We start from the raw sequence: 17394 nt of genomic DNA, 5'->3' as shown, positions 1-17394 counted from the left end.
GGCTACTTTCCCCCCGTCTCAAGAGCTTTCACTCCTGGCCCATGGGCCTTTCACCACAGCCTGAAGGGAGAGGAGGGCAGGGGCAGGGTTCACTCCAGTCCCCTTTCCCGGGAAGAGCCAGGCTGTGCCCCTGCTCCGGCCCCTTCCGAAAGGCCAGGGGAACCCTGGTCAGGGCTGGAGAGAGGCCTGCTGCCCAGCGCTGGCTTGCAAAGCGCAAACATCTATTGCTGCTGAGGGTATCAAAAGTCCTACGAGAAGAGCCTCGTTAAACTATAAACTTAAACTTTGTCCTCTGCAGTACAGGTCAAAGTACCTAGTAATTATCTGAGGTATGTGCCAAAAGTGCAATTAGACACCTCATACGAGCAGCCACTTGATTTCCAAATGTCCCCTCGCCTTTTCATGTAGCCTTTTATTGTGCTTTAACTTTCTTGTATTTGTAGAGTGACAAGGTGAAAACCGGGTGCCTCACCTAAGCAATCTTAAGTCACAGAGCTGCCGTCTTTACTGATACCAGAGAATGAAAGAACAAAATACACCAAGACATCTTACATAGTGTATATAAAAATAGACTATATCATAAACTCTAATGAAAAAAACCACACTGTCCATTCATTTACACCTGTATAAATGGGTAAATGTGGACGTTTTCTGTATCGAAGTGCCCTGAATTAACTTTGAAATGAGCTATACAGCTGAAGGTTTATTTTTATTTTTAAATAGATGCTTCTACAAAAATACAGCCAATGCTTTTAATTAATAAAATGTGATAAAAAGATTCTGAATTTCTTGATTTGTGATACTACTGACATAAAGAATTGAGCATATATATTAAGAAGGAAGGTAACGATTGCTGCTGGAAAGTATTTGAAACAAAAAAGCTCCCTCCGTATTCACTAGGCCTCAGTGAGCAATCTTGCCCATCCTGAGTTTTTTGTGGAGTTGTATCCAGGAAGCAGATCCCTCTGCTTTCCAGCTGAAAGATTCATTTGAGACTGGTGCCAGCAGCAGCCCTCAGCGAGACTGGAACTGCCCCATTGCCACGGAGGCAGGAGGGAAAAGCTTGTAGGCAGTACAAGGGCAAAGACTCATTTTTATTTCACCTTTTATGATAATTATTAAAAGCCTCAATGGAAACTATCTCCTACAACGAATTCTGGGTAATAAACAACCATAATACTTCCCCCTCGCTGTCTGTGCTGCACTTGCCACCAAGGTTACCTGAAAGAGGAAGAGCCAGATCTGGCACAACGTCCCCACGCTGGCACAAGCAAATCCCAAATCCCAACCACTACTGTGGTTACGGCAAGAAGCTTACAGTGCTCTGCTGTGCCGGCAGTGGCCACTTTTGGCTTTAGCCAAACAAATTAATACAATATGAGGAGTACAGGCTTCTAAAGGACAGAGATAACAGAGTACGACCTCTAATCGTTAAAAAACAATCTGCTGGAACAAACTGGCACACAGTCTCATCATTGCTTTCTCATTATCCAGTAATGAAATAACCATCCAGATACTTTAGGTGTTATCTAGAGCTAAAAGCCATTTACTGTTTAAATTTTAGCATGTGCTTCACTGTTTCTATTGATACGAAAATCTTCTAGCTTTAATTACAAATAACACGTCTGCAGAATGGTTTCAGCTGATTGTCATCAAGGTCTCTGTAAAAGACAGACTTTCACTACAAGGACGCCTACAAATTCACAGGGTGTGAATCTGTGCTTTCCTCTGAGTGATCTCAGCGCCTTTCAAATAAGTCTTTAAGCTTTATAGCCTCTCCAGTTCTTTCTAGGTTGGTTTCAACACAAAGACAATAAAGCTGCTTTGTTGCAGAACCACATATAAGAAAAATAATTTAAAAAATAATCACTGTTTGAATACAGTTTTAATACAAAAAAATATTTTCTAAATTAGTCAAGTTAACTGATGACAATAAAAGCAGTTAAGAGTTTTTTCCCTTTTTGGCCTTAAAATTCCAATCTGGTTGCAGCTGCATGTTAGGGGCTGGGTCCCTTGGCGGGCTGGGTTTTAGAGAGCTGTCCCTCACATCCAGGGTTCCCATCCTTCCCAGACTCTGCCAAGAACATTGGGGTCTGTTGCTTGATCGATCAGGCACCTCACTTGGGTCTCTACTGAAAGTCCATCCTCTGGCTCCTTGGCTCTGATATTATGATCAGCGTTACCACGAGCCACAGCTGCAAAATCATTGTAAGAAAGCGACTTCTCGTGGCCCAGGCGTAGTTCATCACTGAAATTGAGAACACAAAAATAAGGTCTTACTAAAAGAAACAAGCGAAAAATCTGAGATGGATTTTTAAATATGAAACAGTACTTGAAGATGATTCATACAGCTTTATTTTCCAGGATGTGGAGACTGTTCAATAGCTGTAGAAGGTTTGGCCAGTGAAGACTGATTTCTGGTGTCCTTTACTAGTGAATATTTACCATGAATATTTCAATCTTGTCAAAGGTCTCTAAGTGAAAGAAGGATGCAGCAGTTCACATCCAAGCTGTTATCTCCTTACCTGCCCTGCTGATTTGTGTCTGCAAGAAGTATTTTGTTGCCTTTTCCAGTTCAGCCTTGACTGCAAAAGGGACTCCTCCCAAGTCCTGCACTTTTCAGTATTTGTATGGTTTTAAACCAGGCATGCTTTCTTTGCCTTTTATTTTTTCCTTCATTAATCCAAAATGTCTTTTTAAAAAAGGATGGAAGGGATTAATTGTACTTTAACTGAACTTTAAAGAGATTCTGGCTTGAGCCAGACTTGACTAGACTGACATAAATAACCTGAGAATGCCATCAGATTTGAACTTGATGTTTTTGGGAAGCAGCTTACCTCTATCCCTCCCATACAGCTGGTTGGGGTTCCATTTCAAGGAATCATCCAGCAAAAGCTTATCAATTTAAATACTACCTCTAGCCTAAAAGCCGTGGAGACGAACATAAAGAACTGAGAGTTCTGAAGAGTGAGAAGTTAAGCAGGCTTAGAGGGTGGGGATGTGCGTCTTGCCAGGAACAGTAAAACTGCTCAGGAGACCTGAGCTGGAGCAAGAACACTCACGAGGAGATATCTGGTGTTATGGCTGGCAGGGTGATTCAGAGAGCTTGTACGCAAACCAAAATGATTCTGACAGGAAGTTCGTTGAAATTTTGCCCTGTCTGCCTCTTCTCTTTTCCTAGCTGCCATTCTATCTGAAGGGAGCAAAATCTCGACACAGGAGACTGCCAAAGCTCAAAGTGGAGCAGTTTAAAGCAAAAGGAGAGCATCTTACCAAGTGATTGTTGCTGGATTGGCACCTGTGAGCTTTCTTTTGACATAGCTGACTTTTTGCAAAGGGTACCAGTTTACTTCAGATGTGTTTATTTCCTTAATCCACGTGCCTCCTTTTTTCAGCTGTCTTTGCTCAAAGTTCTAAAGGGAAAACAAATTTGCCCTATTTATCATAAATCATACACTTAAAAAGACCTTTAAGCTGCCAGATCATAGCAAGTCAAGCCAGTAACAAACCAGTAACTCTTAACTGCAGATGCAATGGAGGGGTCTGTTGATATCTAGCCTGCCTATGACTTAAAATTTAATTTACAACTGGAGTTACCAAAGAGCAACTAGTTTCAAGTTTTTGTCTGTAATTATTACTTTGATATATACAGTGTTGTTATGTAAATTTAAGAGGGTCAATGCAAACAGCTGAAAATATTTATGCTGCTGCCATAAGTGACATAACGTGATCAAGAGATACCCACATTTTTAGGATTATCATGTACACTGATAACACAGACATGTGCTACTATTCTTTGTCCGTCAATATAGTATTCTGTCATTTTAAATCCTTTAAGTTCAGTTTCTCTGAGAACTCAATAAAACAAAGAAAGATAAAAGGAGCACTGAGAGTGAGCATCAAGAAATACTTCCTTTGTGATCAGTTTTATCTTTATTACAGTTTAAGAATTTTCACATGAAGAAAAAGGAAAGAGGAAAAGTCCCACCTTCCAGTCCAAAGAAGGCTCTTTTACAAATACATCCATTGTGCTGATGAGGAGATCTGGATCCTGACGATAAGCCCTCAGGGCATGCACCATCACGCTGTAAATGAGACCCCACTCTTTCACTGGCATCATCAGATTAACAAATTGGCGAGTGAGGCGAAAAGGCATCAACTCTGGCACGCCCAAAAACTAGCCAAGGGGAAGGACAGTCAAGAGAAAACAAGAATTAAGAAGCCTTGGAACAGATGGATTAGAAATAAAGATTTCGCTCTTTTTAAGTTATGAAATCCTCTTTGCCACTTAACTGAAAATAACATGCAACACAACAGAACAGGACCAAGTTGTGACATCAAAGTCTAGTCATGAATACAGCGGCTGAAAGCATGGCTGAACTATACAAAACACCACCATACAAACTCTGTGAAACTCTATAGCTTCCTGCTTGGCTGAGAATATGTGGAAACGGAGATTTTATTCTATTAACTAGAAATAACTTGTAAAGACTGTTTTGCATCAGAAAGATGGCAAACGAGGAGCATCAGTATCAGGAGTACTGAGAATACAGGTATAATTGCACATAATAAATTAATTAGAAAAAAAATACCTGCGTAGCTGAGCCAAACGCATATCCAAAGTCTATTCCCACCATGCCACCTGTCTCCTTGTTAATCATGAAGTTGGACAGATGTCTGTCTCCAATACCAAGTATCCAGTGGCTGATGCAAATCAGTGCATGAGAGCTGGCAAAATGGGACCGCAGAGACAGGAAGGCTTCAGGAGATGTACTCATTTTCACAAAGGCTCGCCTTAACAAAACAGAAGTCACTTGTTGCATACAGATAAAACACCAACATTCGTTTCACAATGTGCAGTCATTAACAGCCCACTTACCGCAGCAGGTCTTCTGGAACACTGCTTTCCCTGCTTTTGAAAGACCTAACTGCTTCTGTACGGCTAGCATTTCTGCAAATTAATGAAGGAATAATGTTAACTATTGAAATAACAGCCCACTGGATGTTTAAAATGAAGATGTGTACATGACTGCAGATTTTGCTTACCCCAGTAAATAGTACAGCAAGCCACACGGAGACTTTGCCCAAAATTTTTAATCTGATATTAAAAATACCCCTCCTTTTTCTCGCAACAGTTATTTCCAAGACTGACATTTCTTAATACAAAACAGTATGTAGTTTTGTCTAGTTTCCCCCAAATTAAATAGATGGGTTAAGTTTTAATACAGCAACACAATTGTGCTCTTTCTGGCTGGATAGTTTGTTCCAAGCAGAGAAATTAAGGCCCAAATGAAATCTCCCAGCAGCATGCAGAGGCTACACTGGTGCTACAAAGTAATGCAGAACAAGCGGAGGCATCAGAACTCAAGAGCTGGTGCAGAGGACATCCATGCCATACACATTTCGGGGGGGAGGGAGGGCGACTGCTCTGGCCTAGCCCATGTCCGGTCCTGGGAACTGAATGCTCCCAAGTAGCTGGAATGCACTGGGTGCTCTCCTTCCAGTCTAGTTGTGTCTGAAAGGAGATGAGTTGTGTACTAGGGAACAGCTCTGCGATGCGAGAAAATGCGAGGTGAGTGGGGGTGACTGGGAACTTACATTCCGGATCTGAATACAAGTATTAATGTGGACGCACTCAGTTAATCGAGTCAAAGTTTTCCTTTGAAAAACAAGACGCTTGCTTAAGCAGGTTATGAGGTCATCAGAAATGCTCCACTGAAAATGTCACTCCCCCCTCCCCTGGTACCATGTTAGATCTAAGCAGGTGTGGAAATTCCTCTGAGAGGATGCTCAAGTTGGGACCCAAACCATCAAATGTTCTTAAATTCTCAGTGAATCACAGTGATTTTCTCTGTCCAACTTCAGCAGGCTCTGAGGCAGCTTACCTAATTCCTACCTAATTGCACAGTGAGGAAACAGTAGAAAATAAAGAGGAGCATCTGCTTCTAGACACTTTCTTAAGGAAGCGAGCAAGCTTCTGGAAGCATTCCTGTGCTCTCATGAGATTTTGGCAGTACTAATCTCCTCCCTGCAGAGCATCTCCAGTAAGACAAAGCAGTTAAATAGGCAAAAATCAGATCTAGTCAGCATATTATAATGCAGAACATATTTTTCCTGGAATTTCTACAACTCTGTGTGTGTGTACGCCCTACTTTCTATATTTTACACGCAGTTCTCTTAAAACCTACCTGTACATAACATGGTATCGAGAGATGCCTTGCACCTTCCCACCCATCTTGGACAGCCACTCAGAATAGGTAGCACGAGGTCCTTTTTCGCTACAGACAAAAAAAAGCGCTGATGATTTCCCTACATTATCTTACCACTCTGTACTCAAATATCTGCAGGCTGTGTGCTGCTATGACCCATGAGATTTTTATGCACAGGAGGAGTCAGGAAGCTACAGCCTACATTAATTTTAGCCTTGCTATGGAAATAAGTTTATGCAGTCAGTGCATATGCTGATCCATCCATCTCCTTCCCCCCCAGCTTTGAATGCACTTCACCCATATTTGACAGAAGATTAGACATCTCAAAGGTGTTAATTTGTCAATAGGTACTGTGAAAATTACATGCTGCCTTGAGAAGAAAGACCCAAAATAATTTCTCCAGGGAGGGAAAGATATTTTTAACACAGTCTTGTATCCTTTCGAGAGGCATTATGTATCCTACCACTACATGCTGCCATTTGTCCATCCCAACAGGTAGGGAATGCAGAAGGCAGTTCATTATCTCCTCAGTGTGTACAAGAGAGGAGGAATGGAGGCTTGGACTTAAGGTATCAATCCAGAAGAAGCTAGTCTTCGTTAGTTGCACTGCTTATAGAATAATTTGCTATTTTCCTCCCATCTTAACTAAATACACTAGACATTAAACTTCTATTCCAGAGAGGCAGCAACTTCGCAAAGCGCTCGCCTTCTCTCTTCCTCTAAAGCATGTTCTGAGATCTAGAGATCCTTTCCATTTAAGAAGTATTTATCATTTATAAACTGTACAGCCCATCACTTTGGGATAAAGAAAAGGATTTCACAACTTCAGAAAGTTACTCCCCCCAGCCCAAGCAAAATACTGCCAGCAAGGATTTCATCAGAGTTTTCCTTTGCTAGTGCTGTCATTCAACCATAGCTCAATAAGAAGTGTCTTAACTGACTTGATTGAAGAACATATAGGAAAATATTTAAAGTCTATATACAACAATAAAATAAAGCTATTTTTTGGGATAAATCTTTAACTTTTAGAAAGACATTGATCTTCTACATTTAGTGCATTAGAAATTTTCTCCCCTCGGGAGGTGGTTCCATGTGATGCCTCATCCACTTTCCCAGTCAATGAACTGAGACCAACATTGTACCGCTGGTGTTCACAAAAGTGAACCAGACAGCAGTAATGCAGGAACTGCAGCAGTTCCTAAACAGATCAGGTAACTGCAGAAATAAAGACTCTTTGGAATCCAACCTCTATGCTGGAGGTTCCGCCAACTTGTCCCATAAACAAGAGGACTAGTAAAAATAAATGGTGGTGACAACACTTTGACAAACCCAAACAGAGATTATGTACTAAGAACAATGTTGGTAAATAAAACCACGTTTCTAAATTCCAGGACAGAAACACGCTGAAATGCTAGAATTAAATATATTTTACAACTATTCATCCTCCAATTACAAGCAAGAGAAAGCAAGCTAGTTTATTCAAACCCAGCATCTGTATAAAGTCAGAGAGGGCTCTTTTACAGTTAACAGTCTTCTGTGCATCGACTGCTAATTCCACACATGCCCCCCACCCCGTCACTGACTCACTGCTGAACCCAGGTTCTGAATAGCTCTGTCTCTGCTCCCCTCCCCTCCGCTGACCTAGGTCTATTTCCTGCCTGATCAAATCAGGAGATCAAAATCCTTAGCTTGTAAAATCAATCTGCTGATAAGGAAATGGTGATGTTAATGACGTCACCCATGATTATAAGCCTCTTGTTTAAACAAACTGGGTGGAGGATATTCCAGGTACAATGGTACTCGTTAAACAAACAGTTGCCAATTACTAATTTGGGTCAGGAAGTACCAACTGCCTCCTTGCTTATAGGTGCTTTTATTTCATTCTTTTAAGAAAAAGAAAATGCTGCAGTAAGATTGTCAGTATCAAAAAACCCATTAGTAGTGGTCCCTATTAGAGCAGACAGCTAAACTAAGCATCACCTGTTATAGTTGATGTCTTCCTTTTCAGACATGCTATTCTTAAGGAATTCTTTTAAAGTACAAGTATTTTCCAGCCACTTGATGAGTCCCAGTCTGGAACAAAAGAAGTCAGAGATGTGAACAAGTAGCTCAGAGGTGAACTTTAGAGGAACACCACAAATAGGAAGCATCACATTCTAGTGCCTACTAAAAGGAGGGTGAAAGCTACCAATTTAAATATCCTCTGAAAACCAGTTTTCAGACAAAGCAATTTCAATGTTGCTTAAAAGGCAAAGAAAAAAAAAAAAGCCAAGACACAAAACACTCTGAACCAGAATGTGGCACACAGAAATCTCACCTTCCAACGTCCCAACAGTAATAGATGGTAACATAAGGATTTCTGTCCCTTTAAGATAAATGCCTACCTTGTTGTCATGGGGATGACCTGGTAAGTTTTTAACTGCATATTCCTTTGGCTACATGTAGCATCTTGCGAAAGGATAATGTTCATTACATCAAACAGCTGCTCAATACGTTGGTCTTGTCGCAGGTCTTCACCACCTTTGACAAGAAAAGGATACTCCTGTTCATCACTGCCTCGGATTGTTATACGTTTTGGCTTCCTCAAGGATTCCATTACACGTATCTTGGAAAAAGACAGGAAAAAGGAAAATATTTGTGACAGAAGACTTGACTTTATAGAATCATCACTGAAATTAAGCATATCTGATACTCCTACATGGCATAATTATTACTAGAATACCAAATGCCTATTTGCAGACCTTTATGTGCTGCAAGATGTGTACACAAGCAACAATCTTGCCATCATCAAATTCTTCAAATGGAATATGGACACAAATTTATACCACACAGGATTTTGACTCAAACTTGTAAACATACCCGTTCATCAAATCCAGAGATTTTTGCATGGTACTCTGGCAGTGGTTTCCCTTTTCCATCATACTGACCTGAAGTGGTAGTGGAGAGAAAAAAAAGAAAAAAAAAAGTAAAAAAAGTTACATAGACTGATCTGATTTTTTTTCAAAGTGTGCTGAAGAATAGAACACACTTCCAAATATTTTGTCAAATTGGTAGAATGATAGCTATGAAGAAAGTATTTTAAAATGCATAAAAATCCATCATACACATTCTATGATTTTATCTGTAAATTACTAATATTAATTCCTTGTTAAGCTGTTAGAATTGCAGCTCAACGGTTTCAGAGGACATATTCTTTTTGAACTAATTTTAAACATATATTAGATATATAAATCACATTTCCTGGAATCAGGCCTTTAAAAAAATACTAAGTTCTTACCTAAGAGATACAATTTTAGATACAGTTTTAAAAATCAGGACTACAGCTTAAGAACTGATTTAAGAGATGATGAATGAACAGAGTTATTTCAGACGAAAGCTACCTCTGCATAAGGCCAGAAAGGAGGGCCATATAGCCAAGTGTCGTGGCTAAGCCCCAGCCGACAGCTGAGCACCACACAGCCACTCCACCCCACAGTGGGATGGGGAGGAGAATCAGAAGAAAAAGGCAAAACTCGTGGGGTTTTGGGGACAGCAAAGGAAAAGGAAAACAACAACAACAACAGCGGAATATACAAAGCAGGTGATACACCATGCAATTTGCTCACCCCCAGAGCCTGATGCCCAGCCCATCCCCCAGCAGTAACTCCTCCTCCCTGGCCAGCCTCCTCTGTAGACTAAGCATGATGTCATATGGTATGGGATACCTCTCTGGCTAGTGTGTCCACTCCCAGCTTCTTGTGAAAATTAACTATATCCCAGCTGAAAACCAGGACATTATTCACCCCTTATTCTATACCATCTACGTCATGCCCAGACCCTACACTTGCTGATTAATGACCACCACTCTTCCTGTCTTTGAGATATATATATATGTAGGTAGGTATGTATATATACACGCAGATATCGTTCCCTTAGTCTATGGGCCATCCCTCTAAAATGCCTGTTGAGTTCACTTAGTCCATGACTTTGGGCTTCATCTGCCATGACAGTCTCTCAGGGTAGGAGCAATGGTGCATGCTGCTGGGTTACTGCATGCTGCATCCAGAGCTCACGGCTGGTGTATCTGGTGTGGTCCATGCCCATCGTCCAGAGGTTGAAGATGATTTTCAAGGAAGTTGCTGAAGTCAGTTCCTGTTCCATCATTGCTGCATTTTGCTCAGTTTTATCAAAGTTCATCCTTTATTAATTTGGGTGATTCTTACTCTAATGTCATTGATACTGCATACAGCAATTGTAGTAGTGATGACATACAATGGCAGGGTTATTTAGCAATTAACATCATACAATTTAACTTATTCGCTCTTCTCACCCAAAATCAAATCCCCTTGAGGTACACATCGGACTTCCCCATCCTTCTGCATCACCCACCAAGTGCACCCAGGTCCCTGAGCAAAAGCAATCCTGCAGATGGGCTTGCCTTTGCCTGAAGCAGGGATAACCCAGACTGTCTTCCCCAACATATTCTTCATGTGCACTACAGGGACTTTATCTTCTTCTACAGTATGTAAAAGTTTTGATTGGGCAGGGTCAGCTCAAATGGTAGATGCCCTAGTGTTAACTAACCAGGTGGCCTTTGCTAAATGTGCATCACAATGTTTGAAGGTCCCACCACCCACTGCTCTCAGTGTAGTTTTTGGAAGTCCATTGTCACATTCAATTTTCCCAGAGGCTGGCGCATGACAGGGGATGTGATACACACACTCAATGCCATGCTCTTTGGCCCAGGTGTCTATGAGACAACTTGGGTATGTGGGCATCTACATGAGGTACTTTTACCACCAGCTTCTCTAGCCGGGCAGCAATATCTTGCCATAATTGGGCAGCCCAGATGTGTTTGCCTCAGTGCTGCCAGTTGCTCTACTTCCACTGCTGTAACTACCCCGCAGGGCACTGGCCACCATCCATGAGTCAGTATAGAGGTAGAGCACTGGCCACTTTTCTCCATCAGCAATGTCTAAAGCCAGCTGGATGGCTTTCACTGCCACAAACTGGCTCGATTCACCTTCTCCTTCAGCAGTTTCTGTGACTTGTCATATAAGACTCTGTACAGCAGCCTTCCACCTCTGATGCTTTCCCACAATGCGACAGGACCCATCAGTGAACAGGGTATACTGCTTCTCATTTTCTGGTAGTTTATTATATGCTGGGGCTTCTTCATGTCACCTCCCCTTCTGCTGATACTCTGAAATTTTTGCCTTCTGGCCAGTCCATGATCACTTCCAAGATCCCTGGGCAACTGGGGTTTCCTATTGGAGCCCACTGTGTGATCAGTGCGACCCACGGACTCCACACAGCATCAGTTGCATGGTGTGTAGAGGGGACCCTCCCTTTGAACATCCAGCCCAGCACCAGCAGTCGGGTTGCTGGAGGAGCTCTGCTTCAGTACCAATCACTTCTGAAGCCGCTCAAAGCCCCTCATACGCTGCCAATATCTCTTTGTCAGTCAGAATGTAGCAGGCCTGAGATCCTTGGTATCCCCAACTCCAAAACCCCAGGGGTCGACCTCGAGTCTCCCCTGGTGCTTTCTACTCCAGGTAGGGCCGTTCTCCCCGGCTGTGGTGTAGAGCACATTTTTTACATCTGGTCCTGCCCAGACTGGCCCAAGGGCTACTGTATGAACTATTTCCTGTTTAATTTGTTCAAAGGCTTGCTGCTGCTCAGGGTCCCATTTGAAATCCTTCTTTTTCCAGGTCACCTGATAGACAGGGTTTACAAGCAGACTGTAATTTAGAAGATGCATTTGCCAGAAACCCACAACGCCTAAGAAAGCCTGTGTTTCCTTTTTGCTAGTTGGTACAGACATGGCTGCTATTTTATTGATCACATCCATCAGGATCTGACGACACCCATCTTGCATTTTATTCCTAAAAAACTGGATCTTCTGTGCAGGTCCCTTGACCTTACTTCGTTTTATGGCAAAACCAGCTTTCAGAAGGATTTGGACTATTTTTTTGCCTTTCTCACAGACAATTTCTGCTATATTGCCCCATACGATGATGTTGTCAATGTATGGCAGGTGCTCTGGAGCTTTACCTTGTTCCAGTGCAGTCTGGATCGGTCCACGGCAAATGGTGGGGCTGTGTTTCCACCTCTGAGGCAGTCAGTTCTAGGTGTACTGGACATCCCTCCAAGTGAAAGCAAACAGTGGCCTGCACTCTGCTGCCAGAGGGATTGAGAAAAACACATGTGCAGTATCAACTGTGGTGTACCACTTAGCTGCCTTTGACTCCAGTTCATATTGAAGTTCCAGCATGTCCGGCACAGCAGCACTCATCAGCAGCGTGACTTCATTCAGGCCATGATAGTCTACTGTCAGTCTCCACTCTCCATTAGAGTTTCACATTGGCCGTATGGCGCTGTTAAAGGGTGAGCGAGTTCTGCAGATCACTCCTTGGCTCTCCAGCTGACAAATCAGCTTATGGTTGGGAACCAGGGAATCTCGGTTGGTGGGGTATTGCCATCGGTGCACCATTGTGGCAGCAGTTGGCACCTGTTGTTCTTCAACCCTGAGCAACCCCACAACAGAAGGGTCCTCCGAGAGACTGGGCAAAGTAGACAACTGTTCAATTTCCTCCACCTCTAAGGCGGCTATACCAAAAGCCCACCAGTACCCTTTTGGATCCCTGAAATATCCTCTCCTGAAGTAGTCTATGCCAAAGATGCATGGAGGCTCTGGACCAGTCACAATGGTGTGCTCTTCCCACTCATTCCCAGTTAGGCTCACTTTGGATTCAGTACGGTTAGCTGTTGGGGTCCCTCTGTCACTCCAGAAATACAGATGGGTTCTAGCCCTTCATGGCTCAATGGCATTAGAGTACATTGTGCACTGGTGTCCATGAGAGCCTTGTACTCTTGTGGGTCTGACATGCCAGGCCATTGGATCCATACAGTCCAATACACCTGGTTGTCCCTTTCCTCCACCCAGCTGGAGGCAGGGCCCCTGTAACCCTGCTCATTGTATTCATTACTCACTTGTAAAAATTACTTAAAATTCCCTTCAAGAGGGACGTAAGTACAACCAGGTCTTCCGCTCAGTTTTAGGAAATGCCTGCTAGAAACTGGAGTGGCATTTTTCCTAGAAGAACCCCCTTTTGTGATTGTTTTTCCTCACAACTCACTCGTGACTCTAGGGTAAAGCTAGGTTTTCCATCCCACTTCCTGAGTCCCTTCTGTGGTCACGCAGGTAAAACCACAGGGTGCCTTGTGGTGTGTACCATTTATATCCTCTCTCTTGAGCAAAGGAACACTTGCTCTGAATAGCTGAGATACTGGTCTGTACAGGTGGGGAATAGGACATAATCTCTTTGAGTTGCTGGAGCTTCCAGGACAGTTTCTCCACAGCTGAGATGAGGGAGGAAGAGAGACTTTCTTTGTATTGCTGGAGTTGGCCAGCCACTTCATCCACTGTTGGTGCCTCTTCGCCTTTCCAGTCCATTACTGCCAATGAGTTGGCATATGATGATGCTGCGCTCCACACAAACTTCTGCCACATGGGTCAGGTGCATTGGACTTCATCAGGATCTGGGGGTAACTGCGTGCTGTCTGCATCCTGATAGACCATTTCCCACATGGCTAATTCCCTCAGGTATTGGATACCTCTCTCCATGGTGGTCCACTTGCCTGGATGACATACAGCATCTTCACCGAAGGGATACCTTTCCCTCACGCCTGACAGAAGTTGACTCCAGAGGCTGAGGGCTTGTGTCTTTTTCCCCCATCACCTTGTCAATGCCCCCTTCCCTAGACAGGGATCCCAGCTGCCTGGCTTCCCTACCCTCTAATTCCAGGCTACTGGCCCCACCATCCCAGCATCGGAGCAGCCAGGTAACAATGTGCTCGCCTGGATGGCGGCTGAAACCTTTTTGCATATCTCGCAGCTCACTCAGGGACAGGGATCGGGTGACACCTCTGGTTCTGACTCTTCCTCCTGTTCTCCTGATGGTCCGGGTTCATTGTCATCCCTTACTAAACAAACTGATTTTTTGGTGTATTTCTTCTTGTGTATAGGGGTGACTAATACCAGCATGGGTTGTTTTATTGGTTCAGCTGCAGTGCCTGTCACCGGTGTTGGAGTAGCCACAGTGCCTGTCGCTCTGTTTTCCCTCTCCTCCCCCTGAGGCTGCTGCCTAATATCAAGCTGTGTTTGGTAGACGCTGGCCAGGGCCCAGCACAGCGCAGTACGTTGTGCCTCTTTGGAACAGCCACAGCATTTTCCTTTCAAAAATTCTGTAACTTCATCAGGGTCCTGTGGTTGCTCAGGAGTGAAGTTCCAAACCATTGGAGGTGAGAAGGTCTCTAGACACCTGCCCATATTCTCCCACATGCTGTGCCACCCATGACTCTCCAGCTGCAAGGCGGATCTCTGGGTGGTATTCTTAAAATAATTTTTTGTAACCCTAAACAAGATCTGACACACTTTCAGGAGACCCAGCAATAGGAGCATGCTGGCTTGAACATTCTAAAGATATTAAAAATTCTCAAAAGCTGTTGTAACCAGCCTGAAGGTGAAAAGGGAGGTGAAAGAGTGGGAGGAAGTATCCCCCTCATCTTCCCCATAGATTGGATGTGATTATTAATCAATTCTGAGAGATGTCATCCGAGATACAGGCATGACAGCAAGGCTACACAAAGCTACCAGCTTAACCTCACGACCAGTGATGTTATCACATCATAAGTCAGTATCACACAGTACAGCAAAATGAGAATCCTGACCCCTCTCCCAGAGGTGATAGTGCCACAGGGAATATATACAGCAAGTAAGGGTTTACATAGCACAGCCACGTGAACAAACAAAACACCATTGCGACCAGCAACTATTTAGCTAATATAGTAAATGCGTATAACAACTTTGTTTTAACATGCTCTGGTCCGATCTGTTGTTATCTCAACCCTTTGTGCTCCATGTTGGGTGCAAACAGGACTGTTGTGGTTTAGCCCCACACAGCTGCTCACTCACCCCTCCACCCCACAGTGGGATGGGAAGGAGAATCGGAAGAAAAAGGTAAAACTTGTGGGTTGGGATAAGGACAGTTTACTGGGACAGCAAAGGAAGAGGAAAATAACAACAGTACTAGTAACAGAATATACAAAGCAGGTGATACACAATGCATTTTGCTCACCCCTGGAGCCCGATGCCCAGCCCGTCCCTGGTCTTTGCTCCCAGTAGCAGCTCCTCCTCCCTGCCCAGCCCCCTTTATACACTGAGCATGACATCATATGGTATGGAATATCCCTTTGGCTAGTTTGGGTCAGCTGTCCTGGCTGTGTCTCCTCCCATCTTATTGTGAAAATGAACACTATCCTAGCCGAAAACCAGGACACCAATGTAAGTAATAGAGCTCAGGAGCAGCAACTTTCTTGTAAGGGACAGTTCACCATCATCACTGAAGGGGAACTTACCAGGAACCTCTAGTTCGTTCCTCAAGAACTCAGCTTTGAATCCACTCATCCATGGTGAACATTCTTTCAAGTTTCCAGGTTCTTTATGGTTTTTGTTCATTTTTGAGAGGAGAGATGTTGCAATTGCATCAAAGCCACTGGCCTCCATATCCAACAGTTTTAAACCACCTTTTCCAAAACGATCGTCAAATTCCCTTCCAAAATCCTGAGGTTCATTAATAGAAATGAATCCTGTTAACACAGTGCTAGGAACTCCCCAAGAACACCAAAATGGTACCTTCCTATCTACACACATAGCTCATCTGAGCTCCTAAATATATCAATGGTCCTTCCACTCCAGTTCTTTTTCTCTCTCCATTATTTCCAGTCTGTCAGAACCTTTTCACTGCCTGTTTTGTAGCCACACCAGCTATTATCAGCAGAAATATCTACATTTTACCAACTCAGTGATATCAGAGAGCCGTAGAAATAGATCATAAACCTTTTTGCTACGTCAAAACCAGAAGCTTATCCCTTTTGAAGTCCTGCAGCTGGATTCTAGGTGAGCACATCAATAATGCTGCTCATTAAACTTAATACACATACCTCATCTGCTTACAAAAATTTAAGATCACCTAGTGAAATATTAATATATATATGAATTAATATAAAATACAAATATTTAAATGTGTACCTCTTAAATACAAATTCCATTATGAAGCTAAATAGAGATTATCAGAACATTTAATTTAAGCCCCACTGTGTAGATGTTATCACACTTTGAAACTGCAACAAAAACCAAAAAACCCCAAACAGATGGATTAGTTAGCTAATCTTTTTACCCACTTGAATATGAATGTTCTGTGCTTTATGGAAGGTGTGGGGTTTTTGTTGGATTTTGGGTTTGATTTTTCCGGTTTTGTTTTTTAAACTAGCAGCAACCATACTACATAGCAAGCAAATACAGCCTAGCTGATTTCATATATACCTTTTTTGCTAACCAAAAGATACTATATGTATACGTAATGCATGTCAAAGAGTTTAATGTATTGAGAGAATTTTTTAGAAAATATCAATTTAAATGTTTTATTTACTACCACATTTATTATTTGGGATTTGCTTTGAGATAATTTTGGATGTAAAACATATAAAACCATATTTTTAAAGTATTTTAAATATCCTGATAAAGGAAAAATGCAGAGACATTTCATACTGATCCATTTAATAAACAAAGTAAGTATTATCTGCAAGTAGTTAACTGAGTTGACTTCTTGTGTTCATAATTCAAGGTTCTAGAAAAACCAGATGTCCTCTCTTGGACCTCACTGGTATTAATGGCCTGGAAAGATATGTAAGCTCACTTGTTTTTTCAATGCCTGATCATTTTTCTCCCAAGCTATGAAGGACACAGCGATTTCATTGAAGTAAATGAAAATACAGAAAATATTATCCTGCTGAAGAAGAGACTGCTACAGTCAACATCTTTATCACTTTAAATCTATCTCCAGATGATCACCTGATTGCTTTCTCTGTTCTGTACTTTGATGGCTTTTAAAATTCAAGGGAGTAAATATTTGATAGCCTTAACAGTGTATTTTAATTAATTCAGTCCATCAACGGTGTTTAATTTATGCATTACTGGAATTTCATGTTAAAAAGAAATGAAGGATTCTTATTGTTTGTTACAATTGAAATTGTACATAAATAATACATATGAAGATTACAAGCCTGAAGTACTGCACGTATTAAAGCAATTTTATGTGTCAGTCAAGAGATACAACTTTCTTTTCTTTTTTTCCCCCTCAGC

General features: G+C 42.4%; 1 protein-coding gene across 1 annotated transcript in view; it reads right to left on the bottom strand.

The window, feature by feature from the left end:
- Positions 1-1075: 1075 nt before the first annotated feature.
- Positions 1076-17394, bottom strand: part of PRKDC (protein kinase, DNA-activated, catalytic subunit) — a 91664-nt gene continuing 75345 nt past the window's right edge. Inside the window, exons 77-86 of the mRNA XM_075744148.1 lie at positions 15609-15813; positions 9069-9136; positions 8594-8814; positions 8190-8282; positions 6189-6278; positions 4880-4951; positions 4593-4794; positions 3989-4177; positions 3274-3413; positions 1076-2248 (exon numbers count right to left, since the gene is read on the bottom strand). Coding sequence (XP_075600263.1) covers positions 2044-2248; positions 3274-3413; positions 3989-4177; positions 4593-4794; positions 4880-4951; positions 6189-6278; positions 8190-8282; positions 8594-8814; positions 9069-9136; positions 15609-15813 — 1485 coding nt within the window. The 3' untranslated portion in view covers positions 1076-2043. The remainder of the gene's footprint in view (positions 2249-3273; positions 3414-3988; positions 4178-4592; positions 4795-4879; positions 4952-6188; positions 6279-8189; positions 8283-8593; positions 8815-9068; positions 9137-15608; positions 15814-17394) is intronic.

This window comes from Balearica regulorum, chromosome 2 (assembly GCF_011004875.1).
Source record: "Balearica regulorum gibbericeps isolate bBalReg1 chromosome 2, bBalReg1.pri, whole genome shotgun sequence".
NCBI classification, from domain to species: Eukaryota; Metazoa; Chordata; class Aves; order Gruiformes; family Gruidae; genus Balearica; species Balearica regulorum.
This window is presented reverse-complemented; position numbering and strand designations above follow the sequence as displayed.